General features: G+C 36.1%; 2 protein-coding genes across 2 annotated transcripts; one reads left to right on the forward strand and one right to left on the reverse strand.

Moving 5' to 3' along the window:
* Positions 1 to 8,375: 8,375 nt before the first annotated feature.
* Positions 8,376 to 11,281, forward strand: LOC112007030 (succinate dehydrogenase [ubiquinone] iron-sulfur subunit 2, mitochondrial). Its single transcript, XM_024039345.2, has 2 exons — positions 8,376 to 9,243; positions 10,878 to 11,281. The coding sequence occupies exons 1-2, from the start codon at positions 8,585 to 8,587 to the stop codon at positions 11,059 to 11,061; spliced, it is 843 nt and encodes a 280-aa protein (XP_023895113.1). The 5' UTR covers positions 8,376 to 8,584; the 3' UTR covers positions 11,062 to 11,281.
* A 2,528-nt stretch (positions 11,282 to 13,809) lies between these two features.
* On the reverse strand, positions 13,810 to 16,967 carry LOC112007053 (uncharacterized). Its single transcript, XM_024039366.2, has 4 exons — positions 16,355 to 16,967; positions 15,552 to 15,726; positions 14,290 to 14,567; positions 13,810 to 14,131 (listed from the first exon to the last, which is right to left on the reverse strand). Exons 1-4 carry the CDS (start codon positions 16,814 to 16,816, stop codon positions 14,024 to 14,026), a joined length of 1,023 nt encoding a protein of 340 aa, XP_023895134.1. The 5' UTR covers positions 16,817 to 16,967; the 3' UTR covers positions 13,810 to 14,023.
* Between the last annotated feature and the right edge of the window lie 464 nt (positions 16,968 to 17,431).

Consider the following 17,431-nt stretch of genomic DNA (forward strand, 5'->3'; position numbering starts at 1 on the left):
GAAGATGAACAGAGCGAGTCTTAAGGTAAGAACCTAAGACAATAGCGGGTATAAATTATTGGTGGGTGTTGAATGAGGCATACACGTCTTTACCACGTACTTCAGCTGTTTTTGGCGCAATCTCTTCTAGTACATTAGAAAATCTTTAAGAAAGCAGTTAATAATTCTAATGCCACACTTTGATTATACATATGCAAATAATTAAACAAATTGAAGAGTTGTGTTTTATTGGTACTCGTTGCTCGAATGAAATGAACGGCACTAATTTAGCTCATATTTTTTTGACTTTATTATTATGACATGCATAATTACATCAATGAGTCTCATCTAATCTTATGATGCATACAAATGAAAGAGATAAGAGTAATGTTACCCAAAAAAAAAGGTTGAAATCAAATACCTTAAATCATGAGATTTGACTCTCTCTCTTTTTTAAATGAAGCTATTAAATTAATTTAATTTCATGAACGTGGTACACCATCGCTTGCATATTTCTTTATATAGTTTGGAATTTCTTCTTACCAAACCTTAGCTACCTCCCTAGATTGGGCCCAAGGCCAAAGCATCAAGAGGCTTATTCAAGTTGAAGTTATTTGGTGTATTATTTGTATTATATATCTCATATATAGGTAGACCAAATATGTAAATTTCATATATAATATTTGTATTTATATGAAAGAAAGGAGTACGTAGTATATTGAATGCATTGAATGGTTTCTCTTATTTAAAAATTGAATAATGACTTTTTTTTAATTTTGATTTTTTTATATTTTACATTTATATATGTGTCTTTTTATTGATATACTTATTTTCTATTACGATTAATGGATATTATATGTCTTATATGCCAAACTTAAACAAGGTTCAAAATTAAGAAATGAAAATGAAGGTAATATATATATATATATATATTTATAGAAAGTGCGCGAATTAAAGAGAAAAATAAAAATGAATTGTCAACTTTTAAAAGTGATAAAAGAATCATAATAGGAGATAAAAAAAATTATTTAATAATCTATTAATTCTTCACAAAAATTAGTGCATACGCAATAAAATTTGAGAATAATTATATAATATACTCCAAAATTTGATATTTTTTTCAAGATGGACTCTAAAATTTTATGTGCATAAATGTCTATGATATAGTTTTAATGTTTTTACAATTTGATAATTGTATGAGTTTAAAAAAAAACTCACGTAAAACCCTTCCTCCTCCAACTATTAAATTACCTATAAAAAAAATAAATATTAAAATTTAATTTTACTAATATACACTTAAAAAAAATGAAAAAAAATGGATATTTAAATTTATTTCATTAAAGAAAATAATGTTTATACAACTTTTTGGATGAATGTTTAGGAAATAGAATGAAATATGCATTCTCTTGTAGTTATTTTGTTTAATCATACTAAACTTCCAAACTTAGGAACAAAGTATATCTCCTTCCCTTCCCTCTTAAGAGGCCCAGCCACAACTTGCGGCCCACTTCTAATGGGATCTACAATGCCGGCGGTAGTAGGGAAAATTTAAACTTGTGGGGAAAAACTTACGGAGTGAAGTAAAAATTGTTTTGGTAGCATTAGGAAGTTGCTTGAGGAGAAGAAGAAGCTTCTAGCCAGAGTTAAGATGGAAGCAGCAAAGGGAAGGGATCAAATGTTGGTGAAAACTCTCCAAAAGGAAATTAATGTCCTGCATGATAAGGAAAGTCAGATGTGGCAATAGTGGTCACAGGCTTTTTTTGAAGTGTGGAGACAAAAATACCTTTTACTTTCACAGCCCTCCCAAAGATTCTGAAGAAATCGAATCCTCGAACTAAAGAATAGTCAAAATGTTTGGTGTACAAAGGAGAGCCAAATTAAGACCATTGCCTTTGAGTATTACCAATCCCTGTTCTCATCCTCCTCCCCATCAGATTTTGATGAAGTCCTCCTCAAGGTCCAACCTTCAATTACTGACAACATGAATTCAATGCTGCTCCAGCAATTCAACAGTGAGGAAGTGGAAATAGCCATGAAACAAATGGAGCCTATCATAGCCCCGGGCCCCGACAACATGCCCCCGCTCTTCTATCAGTCTTTTTGGAGCTTTATGGGAGAGGATGTTTGCTCTGCCGTTCTTAATTGCTTGCAAAACTGTAAGATCCCAACTGATATAAACTGTACTCATATTGCTTTAATTCCAAAAGTTAAATCTCTAGAAAGAATTACTGTATATCATCCTATAAGCTTATGTAGTGTGATCTATAAACTTGTTTCTAAGGTGTTAGCAAACAGGCTTAAAAATATCCTCCCCTCAGTAATCTCAGAAAACCAAAGTGCTTTCCAAGCAGGTAGATTGATCACAGATAACATTCTAATGGCTTTTGAAACACTGCACTATATGAAGCACCACCAAATAGGCAGGTCGGGCTTCATGGCCTTGAAACTTGACATGAGCAAGGCATACGACCGTGTTGAATGGAAATATTTGAAGCTAGTGATGAAGAGAATGGGCTTTGCAGACAGATGGGTGGCCTTAATGATGGAATGTATTTCATTGGTTAGTTACTCGATCCTTATCAACGGCGAACCCTCACCAGTCATTCACCCATCCAGAGGCATCAGGCAAGGGGACCCACTTTTCCCTTACCTGTTTCTTTTCTGTACGGAAGGTCTTCATAGCCTACTTCAGCATGCTAGGAATTCTGGGCAAATCAGAAGAGTCTCTATATGTAAGAAAGGTCCTCGGCTGACACAACTTTTCTTCGCCGACAACAACTTGCTTTCTTACAGATCTTCCATTGCAAAAAGCCACAAGATTCAAGATCTTTTGAGCAATTATGAAAGAGCCTCTAGCCAGCAATTAAATAGGTCAAAAACCTCCCTCTTATTTAGGAAGTCAACTTCAACGGAATCCATTGATCAAATCACAAATTTCCTTAGGGGTCCAAGAGGTCAGACAATATGAAAAATACATCGACCTTCCTACTCTAGTGGGAAGAAACAAAAAGGCCAGCCTCATGTTCATCAAAGAAAGGGTTTGGGCCAAGTTGCAAAGTTGGAAAGAACAACTTCTTTCCCAAGCCGGGATGGAGGAGTTCTTAAAGGTGGTGGTGCAGGCTATTCCAACCTATGCCATGAGTTGCTTCAAACTTCCCATCACTTTATGCAACGACATAGAACAGCTAATCCGGAAATTCTAGTGGGGCCATCGAGGGGACCAAAGGAAAATACATTGGTCAAAATGGAGCACACTATGCCTCCTAAAGGACCTAGGTGGTATGGGGTTCAAGGAATTACAGAAATTTAACGATGCTATGTTGACAAAGCAAGTGTGGAGGCTATTAGAAGGTAAAAACTCTCTATTCCACCAATTTTTCAAGGAAATTTTTTTTCCAAATGGGAATATTTTTGCTGCAAAAGAAGATAATGGATCTTTTGTGTGGAAAAGTATCCTTAAAGGGAGAGTGGGAAGTGGCGAGAATATCCTCATTTACTAGGATAGGTGGTTGCCTGACCCCTAGTACACCAATATTCAATCCCGCCCCCCCCCCCCAATTTTCTATGGTTGTGATGCGCATGTATCAGTGCTGATTGATAAGGAGAGAAGCTGCTGCATTGAAGATGCAGTCGACAACAACTTCATGCTCCACGAAGCTAAGATGATCAAATCAATCCCCTTATGCTTCACTGATGCAGAAGATAAGTTGTACTGGCCAAGCAAAGTGAATGGATTTATTCGGTCAAGGCAGGGTGTAGACTATTGATTGAAGATGAGCTGATCTCAAGCACAGGACCATTGACTCCCCCCCATCCGAAGAGCAAGTGGAAGGGTCTTTGGAAATTGAGAATTTCCAACAGAACTAAAACTTTGTGTGGCGTGCAATCTCAGATGCTCTTCCAACTCGAGTCCACCTAGTCAAGAGGAAAGTCCTTAGTAATGCTACTTGCCAGCTTTGTGGTTTAGAACAAGAGTATACATTGCATGCACTTTGGTCTTGCCTGAAACTAAATGAGGTCTGGGATATGCATTTTGGCTCGCTAAGGGATGATGCAAAAGAGTGCTCGACTTTCCTGGAAGTGTTCCAAGTGTGCATGGAGAAAGCCCATCCCACAAACATGCTTGCTATGGTAACCTCTCAAATTTGGCTTAGGAGGAACAAACTTAGATTGGGTGAAACAGTGGTTGACTTAAGATTACTAAACTCATTTGCGAGAGATGCCTTACTGGAATTTTAGCAAGCTCATACCTTAGAATCATCTCCTTCCTCTACACGAAGCCAAGTCAAATGGGAGCCTTCTCCCACGAATTGGGTCAAAATCAATTTTGATGGCGCCGTTTTTCAGGAGAATGGCAAAGCAGGTTTAGGAACCATCATTCGCAGCGACCATGGTCTAATCATGGCTGCATTAACACAAGTTATTCCATTACCCATTTCGGTGTAGATGGTAAAAGTGTTGGTAGCGAGGAGGGCTCTCATCTTTGCAAAAGAGTTCGGTTTTGATCATATCATCCTGGAAGGTGGCTCTAAAATTGTAATTCGAGCTATGAAGAGTGAAAGTTACTTTGCTAAAAGCTTTGGACACATCCTTTCCGACATCAAGGTTCTATCTACTCATTTCAAGCAATTGGTTTTTAGGCATACACGTAGGCAGGGAAACAAAGTCACTTATAGTTTAGCAAGAGCAACATGTAATTTTTATCCTTTCTGTACTTGGATTGAGGAAGTCCCTATAGTTTCTGTTGTCGATTATCTTGCAAAAATTAATGATATGTAGCCCCCTCCCCCTTTTATGGGGTTGGTTTCTCAAAAAAAAAAAAAAAAAAAAAAAAGAAGGCCCAACCACAAACACTAGCATGGATTATTTGATTTTTTTTTTAATAAAAAGAAGTTTACCTTTAATATAGAAAGATTGTAAGAATACAGATGGTGAGCTTTATGCTTCAATTGAAACATATAGCTTGACATGCAGAGGTTCCTCCCCTCCCCCCCCCCCCCCAACCCCAAAAAAAAGAGTTTTACATATATACAGGGGAATGGATCAATTGGGCTTTTATTAATTGGGAACTAGTGCCCCCAACGGAAAATTTGCTCTCTAGCCAACTCATCCACACTCTAAGGAAATTAAGGATCATTTTGCAATTGAATTGATCATTCACATAAAAGCATGCTTTCAAAAATCGGTATGATTGTTTCTCAAAAAAAAAAAAAAAGGGTATGATTAAAGAATTGTTTTTGCTTTGGTTCCAATTTTTACCAATCCGATTTTCAAAACTATGCTATAAGGACACAATTTGAGTCCCTAGCCTAAGTGATGAATGAACTTAGACTCAAAAAACCCAATACAATGAATTTGTAGGGAGTGGGTTAGAAAATTGGACTTTAACGAGTTAAGCAATAAGAATAATGGATTCAAGTGACAAGAAAAGGAAAATAAACTGATTTAAGCTAAAGAAAATCGTTCTCAACATAGTACAAGGAGATCAGCTCTCATATATTTCTCTCAAGTGTGATTACAAAGTCTATACTTGATGGTTACAATGTTTTTTTCTTAATTTTTCGATCCACTTTCTCCTCAAGGGTTTCTTACATTATATATCTCCCTTTTAATGATCTTGACCCTCCACTTATTGATCATCCAGGCCACTACTTGAGTGTTTGTCCCATCAGACACCCCTCTGGCCCTCTATGAGTTGGGGTAGCCAAGGCAGCACTGCTCAGGGGTCTTCTCCATATAAATGCGGCCAAAAAGTTAGCTGCAGAGCATTCAATATGGTGGCAACAGCCTCTTAGATATTTCCTAGCTCCCCTCCTTCCAGTACGTTCATAGAGCATGTCTTTATTAATAGAATCTCCTGATACGTCACTCTGTCTGACAGGAGGCACATCTTGATCTTCGTTGCATTTAGTAAAGGGGACACTCCTCCTCGGACAACCTCTCCCAGCCATTACGGTCATATTTTGCTTGTGTAGTTCAAATTATCACGTCTCTTTTGCCATTGATTCATTCTCGAACCATTGTGCCTACTCGGACAAGGCCCAAGGCCCAATATATATTTGGGCATGCATCCTTATATATGCATAAAAAAAAAGTGTTACATCCACAATATTTTCACAATTCTTTCAATCTTTCACATCAGATCTTAATAAGTTGTTATCAGTTTTATTATCAGCCCAGTTTTTAAAACTATGCATAAAAGAGAAGTGTTACATGACTTACATTCATAATATTTTTATTACAATGCTTTTAGTCTTCAACAACAAATCCTAAGTGGTAAATTGTTATCTATTTTAATTTGAACTCACCACTGAAATTACTTTTTTACGTACCAGTAATATCTTTTAACTTAAAATTTGTTGTGAAAATATTACGTAGATATTATTCCGCTTCCCATACAAAGTTTTTTTTTTTTTTTTTTTTTCTCTTTTTCGAGATGAAACGCTTCCCATAAAAAGTTGAATTCCGGCCAATTTGGGCTTCCATATATATAGGTGCTGGGTCAGGCCTTGTCAAAACTTCGCTAAAACAGTTGACCACAACAGGTAAACCCATCTTCCGTTCTTATTCTTCCACGTGGCGATCACTGAACGGAGTGTTCGTGGTAGACACGGGCCAACCTTGTATTTGACTATTTGGGAGAAGAACATTTATAGAAACAGCGAAAGCAATGCTACTACTTTGACCATTGGCTCAAAATCGTCCACATCACACACATTAACTCCCAAAGACCAAGCAATACACGGCAAGTCACCAACGAAAATAAATAAAAAAGTATCATTTTGATGCTAAATTTATGTTTCATAATTCAATTTTACTTTGAATTATATGTTGTTAATTTAATATACATAAAATTAAGAAATTGGTTCAATATTTACTCTTACTTCCGTTTTTTTTCTTTTTTTAAGAGGGAATAATTACTTTATAAATTAAAATTTTATTTTAAAAACAAAAAGTATTTTTTATGAGCAAGTTACACATATGCATGCCCTGATGCTTAAGAAATTCGTGTAATGACCAAGAGTATTATCACTCACCACCTCCATAAACCCACAACCAACCACCACAAATAGCCACCACCAGCCATCCAAATTGCCATAACCAAAACCTAGCAACCCACAACCTACCATCCCAGTCGCCTTAACCAAAACCCACTAGATCAACCAAAACCTAGCCAAAAAATGAAAAACATCATATCGACAGAGATTCAATCTAGAGAAGAGAACGACTGAGAGAAAGAAAGCAAACCCACCACAGCTAACCTGCCATCGTCACGTCACCACTACACAAATCTAACCAGCCACTAATTATCTTCTTCGTTTGTCTGAGACTGTTAGAAAGAGAAGAAAACTAAGAGGTCAAGACGAGAGTGAGAGAGTCCAAGAGTTAGAGGAAGAGGGAGAGGTGAGAGAATAAAAGGCAATAAAAAATAAGTAAGAGCTGCTACAATAGGTTGTTATAAATAACAATTCTACAATAGCTAAGAGTTAAAGAGATTTAGGTATAACAACATTGATGTAGGATGATTTTTGTGGTTTGAAGGGCAAAAATAGCTTTTGAATGATTTTACCACTATTGATGTGAATGCTCAAGCTAGTTTTTTGCTTTTTAGCATTTATGTGCAATTTTTTTAAAACCTCACGTTTTCAAAGTAAAAATATATTTTAGCACACTTTTAACAAAAAACTAAATAAATTATTTTCAAACAAATACTTATTAGTTGAATTTAGTCAGATGATACCTTCCCATGCATATGCATGGAAAATGGAGAGCCTCAACTCAAGTCATGGTAAGAGAGAGAACATGACTTTTGCTTTGTAATATTTCTAACCAATTAAAAAAAATGATGCATGTGATTTAAAAAAAAAAACAGTAATACTTATTAGAACATACAAAAAAAAAAAAAATATATATGTGATTTTGATAATTAATTGTGATGTTAAGTGAAAAGTATAGCAAGATATATCCAACTATGTTTAACAATTGACATAAATTAACTTATGCGATTAGCATATATTCTTTTTAATATAGATAGGTGGAAAAATTGGAATTCGATCCGTGTGTCTTCGTCTAAAAACATAAAACTTTCTGGGTCTCTTATTATAAAAAAAGAAAAAACACAAAAACAAAACTTGAGTTTAGGAACAAAATTAAACCCCTATATATATATATATATATATAGATAAGTAGAGAGACCAAAAAATAAATAAAGTTATACAAAAACAAAACTTGAGTTTAGGAACAAAATTAAACCCCTATATATATATATATATATATAGATAAGTAGAGAGACCAAAAAATAAATAAAGTTACCACTAAATTTGGCAAAAGGAAGGAAAGTAGAAACTGATCATATTAGCTCAGAAGCTTTTTTGCTTCTCAAAAAAAAAAAAGCTCAGAAGCTTTCCTAATCCCCAAATTAGCCCCGACTCGTGTCCTTATTAACCTCCACACAATACCCTTAAACCCTCCCTATAAATAACCCATTTCCGTCATTTTACCTACAACACCGTCATCTTCCAACTCCCCCAAACAAACAAAACAAACCCATCACAAAACTCACTCCCATTTCTCTCTCTCTCTCTCTGTTCAGCTAAACTCAACAATGGCGACAGCCATGTTCAGGAGGGCACTCCCACGCGCCTCCGCCTTATCTCGATACACACGCGCCCGAGCTCACGCAAGCGAGGCCGAAGCTCTTCAAGTCGAACAAAAGCCACGCGCCTCCACGGCGCTCAAAACCTTCTCGATCTACCGCTGGACCCCGGAAAACCCGACGAAGCCGGAGCTCCAGGACTACCAGATCGACCTCAAGGACTGCGGGCCGATGGTCCTCGACGCCCTAATCAAGATCAAGAACGAGGTGGACCCCACGCTCACGTTCCGGCGATCGTGCCGCGAGGGAATCTGCGGGTCTTGCGCCATGAACATCGACGGCTGCAACGGGCTCGCGTGCCTCACGAAGATCGAGTCCGGATCGTCTGCCTCGACGATCACGCCGCTGCCGCACATGTTCGTGATCAAGGACTTGGTGGTGGATATGACGAACTTCTACAACCAGTACAAGAGCATCGAGCCGTGGCTGAAGAGGAAGAACCCGCCGGAGACGAAAGGGAAAGAGGTTTTGCAGAGTAAGAAAGATAGGGCGAAGCTGGATGGGATGTACGAGTGTATATTGTGTGCTTGCTGTAGCACATCCTGCCCTAGTTACTGGTGGAACCCTGAGTCTTATCTTGGTCCCGCTGCTTTGCTCCACGCCAATCGGTAATTTTTTCACTTTTCTTTTTTTTTTTTTTTTTTACCTTGTGGTGAAATTTTGTTACTTTGGTAAATGGGTTTGGTTCGCTAAATAATATTAGTAAAAGTAGTTAAAAATGACATGTCGGTTAAGGAATAATGCATGTGGCCGAAGCTGACTGAATATGTAATTAATCTGTTGAGGATATATAGCTGACCCCAAGAATTTAGGAGCAAGGCTTTGTTGATGTTGTTGGTGGTGGTGATTGGATTTGGTTAATATGGGTGGCTTAGAGTTATGTATTTCGGACCCAAAAAAAAAAATGATTAAGCAATGGTTGTTTCTCACTTGTTTTAAAATGTTTTTTTAGGTGAAGAATGAAAGTTTAGTAGTAGTTTTAGTTAGTTTGGTTTTAGGTATATAGGATGTTGTGCTTTGGTTATGGTTAATGTGGACTTTAGGTTTGGGATTCTTTAGAATGGTTTGGTTAGGAAAGAGACCATATTTTTTAAATTAGCAAATTAAGGTTTTTTAAAATTAAATTGATCAACCTATGGTAGTTACTACTTTCTATTCTTCTACGACTACAAACTTTGCCACAACTTGTATATGTTTCAACCTATGATTGGATTGCATCACTTATACATGGGACCACCATTGGTACTTGGTGAAAGTAATTGACTCACCACTATATATATATATATATGTAATAAATTTGAGGATTTTGCATTGAAAGGCCTAGATGTATTTATTTCGCTAAACTCATATGTTTATGCTGTTACTTTGATTGTGAGAATCAAACTAAGTTTAATCTGGGAGTCTCTTGCTTTTAATATTCCTTTTTATGTTTTTAAGATATTCTGCATTGAGTGATTATGTGACCCTAGTGTGGAGTCTATATCTCAAGTTGTTTTTAATCATGGGAAGCCTGCAATCTAAGTCCATTGAAAAGAAAATAAACTTTAGTCAGGATTATAGAGATATTTTTGGTATATGGAAAATAGAATTTTTGTTTCCTTGTCTTAACTTGATTGTTCCTTTCAATTTGTGGATTACTTTCTTTTGTTCTGGGCCTTATTGAACTTGTCTGTGTAAATGCATGGTTCACTTTCATCATGCCTTTTATTACACTGCATTATGAGAATTCTTCTGTCCTGCTGTATAAACATGTGAAAAAGACCTGTGTGCTACTTAATATGTCAACTGATTGTTATATTGACACCTGTTTAGGAATTTTTAGTGCCATCTCTTAAGTACCGATTCCTCTCTAGAAGCCTTCATTACAATAGGGGTCTTTATAAACTGTTTTGGTTAGTGATATTGTTCTATCCATTTCTTTGTACTGTTGGAATTTCAATCAAAAGGTTACTAGGAGCAATATCTTAATTCTACCTAGAGAAATGGAAATAATTTTGATAACTGAAATATCTCTGTGGTAAAAGGGAAGGACAGATTGTAGGTTCATGTTTTGTGAAGCATGTGTCCGCTGTGTTTATTCATATCCTTAAATCTATTTGTTTCACTATACCCTTAAAACTATTTGATATGTACATTTTCATAGATAATTTCATATCCACTGTTTCTTTTATCAAAACCAGATGTGGCTTTAAGTAATTCTGAAGTGTTGAATTTTTTTTTTAACGCATGGTTGTAAATGCAGGTGGATAAGTGACAGCCGTGATGAATATACCCAAGAGCGACTAGATGCCATAAATGATGAGTTCAAGCTCTACCGCTGCCATACCATACTGAATTGTGCCCGTGCATGTCCAAAGGGCCTGAACCCCGGGAAGCAGATCGCCCATATCAAGGGCCTCCAACTATCTGGTCCTAGTAATGCTTAAGTTTCTAGGTTTATGAGGCATGCTAATGCGTATTTAACCAGTTGTCCTGGGATTTTTTTGATGGCCCATGAACCATGTGTATTAAGTTAATAATATGTGCACTGAATGTATTCCCTATCCCATTTGTACCTAAAAACTTGGAAACTGAGGTATGATGTCTTTCTTTATTTTCCAATAAAATGTCAATAGAACTCCTTGGTTCCATCTGGAGATCAGATTACCCCTTGTGTGTGTGTCTGCTGAATACCCTTTGTGTTGCTTGTGCGCGAGACAGCCTATTCTATAAATATATGTTAAAACATATGCACTGGTATAACATTGCCTAGAGTTTCAGAACTCAGTTTCTGTATGGATTTTGTGACTTTCTAATAGGTCCGAGATTCCTACGAGTAAGATTTGGTCCTCAACTCCCACATTTTGAAATTTTGACCACTAACTGTCAGTTGTTATACTGCATGGCTTACAATCATCCAATCTGCATGTAATTTCTCGGATGGAGAGGGCAGTCTTCATTCTGATTTGCACCCCATCTCTTTGCCTCAACAGATGAAGATGAATATAACAATCTTATCAACCAAATGGAGGGATAAGAAAGGCGAGAAGTGAAGATGAATATCACAATCTTATCAACCAAATGGAGGGATAAGAAAGGTGAGAAGTGCTATGGACCTTTGCAAACAGTAAAGGAATAGATAATGCCACCAACTCATATCATGCAATGAAAAATAAAAGTTACTTTATGAATATTGTTGAGACCCCTTATGTACTATCACATACTATATAGTCAAGAATTTTGTGGCTTAACTAATTGGAACCTCTTGATATTTTCGACAAAAACATCTAAAGTTCAAATCTTTTACCCCAAACTATTGAATTATTTACCAAAAAAAAACCTCAGTACTACATAATATCTCTATTTTCTTTTATGGCTCTTATTAGTGGGTGCCAAAGTTCATTTGTTGAGGTATGATTTCTTCTTTCTTTTTATATATGGCCTATAATTTTATTATGCAATAGAATCATTTTTTTTTTTTTTTGGGAGTTGAGCCACTTTAGCCTAAAGTCCATATTTTAATTAATTTTTGCTATTTCGTAATGTAGGTACAATCCTTTTGAAGCCTCCTTAACTAATGTTTTAAACACCTGTTAACAAAAGGCTTCTTTTAGTTATTTATTTCATCATAATACCTAGAGGTAATATTTACATACTTCGGGAGCATTGCTCCCTCCTCTCATATGAGAGGTGGGCCCCATGGTAGGGTCAACGTGTGGAGCCCACCCCTCATATGAGGAGAGAGTATTACTCCTGGACAATCTAATAATTTTTTGATACCTAGACACTCATATGTTAACACCTATGCATATACTTTGTGATTCTTCTTGTTAGCTTGTCTTGTAGCTCTTCATTCTTTCTATATATAAATGTAATTCTTTTGAAAGAAGTAACAAATAAAATAGATAAGTCTTTCTTTCATATAGTGTAAGTATCCTTTCTACTCTCTTCAGCCGGGAGAAATGGTCCCAACTGTCCATTTGGCTGTAGGAAGATAATGGAGAAATGCAACGAAGATGCAAAGCAAATTGGGGTAGCTACAGATTAAATTTTGAGATCCAAATAGTTCGTTAAAGCAACATTCTAAATCAGGAGCTAAGAATAGATGAGGACTCCAGCTGTGTTTCATAAAACTGGTTAAGGAAAATACAGATGAGAATAATTTGCAGTTAATCATGAACATAAGATAATACGTTCACATCAATTTCATGAGACCTTTCTTATACCCCCTCAAAGGTAAAAAATAAAGTATAAGCCCACCAAAGATAAGGTTATAGTAATCACACGATTATAAGATGATCTTTAGATATATTAATAGACAAATTAAACTGGTACTCATGGTTTCTAAGTCACATTAAATTGATTAGGTTTCCTCCTCCTTACTACAAAGAAGCCTATATAAACGGATGATCTGTGAAAGCTTCACCTACTGTCCAGCTAATGTTGTATCAATCACATTGATCAATATGGTCACAAGGATGAAGTTGTTGGCAGTAGCTGGGTTTCTTGTTTTCATAGTCTCCATTGAGGTTAGGACCAATGTTGTTCAAGCAAGCACTCGCCTCTCATTTCTCATTGATCCTCAAAACCTTGAACCATTTCACTACGTTACTATAACAGGTGATGTTCTGCACTTCTTCATTTTTTATTCCTGGTAATTATACATGTACTTAGTAGGTCTTGAATGCACAATCATATCCTTCATCTTGTTCTTACTAGGAGAGAAGAAACCGTTGGCTAGAACACATTGTCAAACTTCCTCATCCCATTAAGTTTAAGCTGTCAATTCCCTCACCTGATAGCATTTTTAACTTTAATTTGATACTAATCAAAAGCTCATTCAATCTTCAGATGGTAAAAATTTCTGAAATCTTACAGAAAATAGACACAGTGTAACGTTGGACTTTCTTCTATAGGATGCAACAATGACTGCGATACAACATGTTGTAATTGCGATATCAGGAAGCAACCACCACTATGTGTGCAATGCTGCAAAGAAGATCCTTGACAAGCAGGTATGCTTTTTAGGGAGTGACACTGGTTTTGCAGATATGCATTAGTTCAGCACGTGACTAACAACATGTCATCTTCCCCTTTAAATGAAACTCCTGTGTAATTGTTTGAGAAATTGCACTTTTCTGATTGCAAAATACTCATTATTCAAGTCAAAGATTGATTCTCCTTGGCCATAAGAATACAATGGAACCATTTATTCTCTCTATTATTTAAGCAAAGATGAATTACAGTGCATCCGCATTCCAATGGCAATCATTTCCAAGTTCTCACAAAATTGAGCATTACATGCATGAAAGTTGTATAGATCTACAACAACCAAAGAGCTAAAACTAGCCTAAAAATCTAGCTCTTTTAAAATAATAATTGACAAAAAGAGTAAAAGATGTACAGGGGTTATATCCTCCTGGAAAGGCCAAGGAATACGGCAGCTGATGAGATCTGTACCTTGAGATCAGCAATATCCAAATCATGGCCTCCTTCTACAAGACCCCACTTGTCCACCTGCATAGATATAAGAAAGAGCTGTTACCGTTTGGAAGAGCAAGTCATAGCCTGCATCCTAAAGTCAGTAAGTGCATTCGTGTGTGTGTTCAAGAGGGAGAAACATGGTTGGGGTGAGGGAAAAGAGAGAAGCAGGATGTGACTTAAGTAATGGGAACCTGCAAATCTTCTTCAAGTCTAATCAATTCAATAGCGTCCTCAATCTGTAATTTCCCACGACAGATCCCAATCGCAATAATCAAAGAATGTGCTGCAGATGCCATAGCATCAATTGCTGCCAATTCACAGTCATCTGTTTTCTTCAGAAGGTTCTCTATGGCCTTTATGAGACCATCCTCCTGCTTTCCACCATAAAAGCTGGAGTAGACAACAGGCTTAAAGCCAAATTCAGATTCTACCCAATCAAGTAAAGGATCAATTTTCTCCACCTGACGTTCTAAAATAAAATTGAAGGCACCATAGGTCAGATAACAGTACACCATTAAAATTTAACATGAAAAGATCCATGTCCACTAAAAGATCATGCATAGGGCTATTTTATATGAAACACAAATATGATATAAAAAGTTAAAAACCAAGTGTTCTAATTTTTTTATTTTATAAAAAAAAAAAAAAAAATACAATATTTATTAAAACTTTTAAGGTAGTTTCAGTTTCAGCCATTAAAAAAAAATACATAAAATACGTATCTTAAGAATTTGGACAAACAGTCTATAAAGACCTGGCCAAAAAAAGGCAGTGATAAAACTTGATTTTGCACCGACCTACTATAACAAATAGTCAGTCTTGACCTTATTACAATAATCTGAACAGAAACACATTATTCATACAACATGAATTTCAAGCAGGAACCCCAATCTTCCTCAACTGTAGTAAATATGGTATAACACAGTAACAATGTCATTCATTAGCAGTGGACAAAAAATAATGTCCTCTAAAAAAAGACATTAAATAATGCATATGTGTCATTATTTCAAGTACTTTTTGGCACTGTAAATTCTAGGATCAGGAGAAATTTCACTGGCACTCTTGACATTAAAAAGTTTCACATGTACAGGCAGCATAGAGACCAACCAAGCCATGATTAGGAAACCCAAAGGGAATATTTACCCTAAATTTAGTCCAAGTAACTAAGAGAAACATATTAAATGCCTCTAAACCTAAAACTTCATAGGTTTTAACGTACTTCTTCAGTAAAAACTCCAATTCTTACACACATGAATAATCAAAAGTGATATTTATAGCTTAAATAACATAGCTCACCTGGAGAGAGATGAAAAAAAAATGTCATTTCTCATAAGAGACTGAAATACATGACTTGCCTCATTGCTTTGAATTGAAGTCTGAAGAATTATCACACCAATTCAAAATGCACAAGATAATTTAAATCAAGCTGGAGCAGATCAGTAGAATAACATACCATGGACGCCTCTTGTCAGAATATTATCTTCTGGAGCTCGACAGAAGACCAGATCTTGATTAAATTTCTTCATCAAATGTTCAATAACCTTAGGTCGTGTGAGTGGAACTCTTTCCAATGCAGTACAAGCAAGTTTCATTAGAGGCATCGAGAAGGGTCTGATCCCATCTGTTTCCTACAATAATTAACATCTAAATACACAGCCCCCCAGCACATAAAGATACACACTCCAAGTTCAGAAATAATTCCAGAGTGAACAAAAATATAAACTTTTAAAAATAAAAAAAAAAATTGTTATTCACAAAAAATCAGGAATTTCAAAAAACCTAGGCCCATTTAAAATGAGATCAAACTCCCAAATCAGGCAAAAATCATAAAAGCAACCCATTTCTAACATAAGTATAAGTGTATAACCCAAAACAAAGATAAAATACTCAAATTTTTAAGAGCCTAAGAGTTACAGTAATGAGTAAACCCAAAACACCCTAAAAAGTATCCATTTCGGATCAGATAGCACAATCCCAACACCTGGGAAAAACTGAAGACAACCCATTTAAGTTCAAGGAAAAAAAAAAAACCCCACAAAACACAGAAAGAAAGCTCAAATATTTATACAAATCTAGACAGTAATAAGTCCCATAAATCTAACGCAAACACAACTTTTGAAGGCAACCCATTTGCGCTAAACCAAATCCAAAAAGACCCACAAAAACATTCCACTCAAATAACACATACATTGAAACTAGTACCAAATGCAACACAATAAGAACAAGGGTGCAGACAGACACACACAAATCACAAACCTGATATTCCCACTCGGCAGCAACAGCCTTAGCGAGAGGCAAAGTAGGGAGCTTGAGAGGCCTCTTCGATGGCGTCTTGAGCGTCCGGTAATCAAGCATCACCGACCACCCAACCCCATCTTCGGACTCTCTCACCTTCACCTCTTTGTAGAACCTCTTCCCCACTATCGAACCAGTCATAAACGACATCGGCATCGTCACGGACGACGACGACGACGTCGTCTGGGAATTGGAGCTCGGCGCCTTGACGTAAATGCTGCTGTTGTTGTCGTTTTTTTGGGTTTTACCATCGGATGAGAATGTGAAGGTCGAGGAAGATGGGTCCTCGGATTGGGGCTCTTGGGCGGAGGCAATGGAAGTGAAGAGACGAGTGTGGATTTGAGATTGGGACGAGAATGTTGTGAGGAATTTTGGGTTCCTTTTGATGGAGTTTAAGGTTTTGATAATCAGTGAATTCGCCATTGAATTGGGATTTTGTTTTCTGTGCTCTGGGTTTTGCTGGAAATGTGTTCTTGTTGTTAATGGGGTTTTGACTATTTTTTACTTTCCAAAAACACTTTCTGCAATTGCAGACGAATTTTGCTCTTGGAAAAGCTTTGGGCTGGTCAGTCAGCTCAGGGTTTGGGCCTGTGTTGGATATTGTTTTTGGGTTCAACTTCCTGTAATTTATCAGATTTTTTTTTTTTACCAGAAAATAATGTCTTAAATTTTTAATAATTATTTATATTTTCACGTATATTAGATTTATATTTATAGAACTTTCGATAAGTTTATTGGGTACAAAATTTAAGTTTAATATTTTTTATAATTTCTTTTTCCACAAAAATTCAAACATATCAATGAAATATAAATAATATAGTCTTTTTTAAGGACAAAAAAAATTAATGTAGTTATATGTTTTTTTTATAAAAAAGTATAATGTTGTCATGTGTTTAAATTTGAAAAAGAATGAAGAAAGATGCATAAAGATAGAAATGGTTTTGATTAAATAGTCATATTTTGTTGAGAATTAGAGAAAATGATTCTACTTTTTTTTTTTTGGAAGAAAAAGAAAATGATTCTACTTAGTTATATATA

This window comes from Quercus suber, unplaced genomic scaffold, assembly GCF_002906115.3.
Source record: "Quercus suber isolate HL8 unplaced genomic scaffold, Cork oak 2.0 scaffold_188, whole genome shotgun sequence".
NCBI classification, from domain to species: domain Eukaryota; kingdom Viridiplantae; phylum Streptophyta; class Magnoliopsida; order Fagales; family Fagaceae; genus Quercus; species Quercus suber.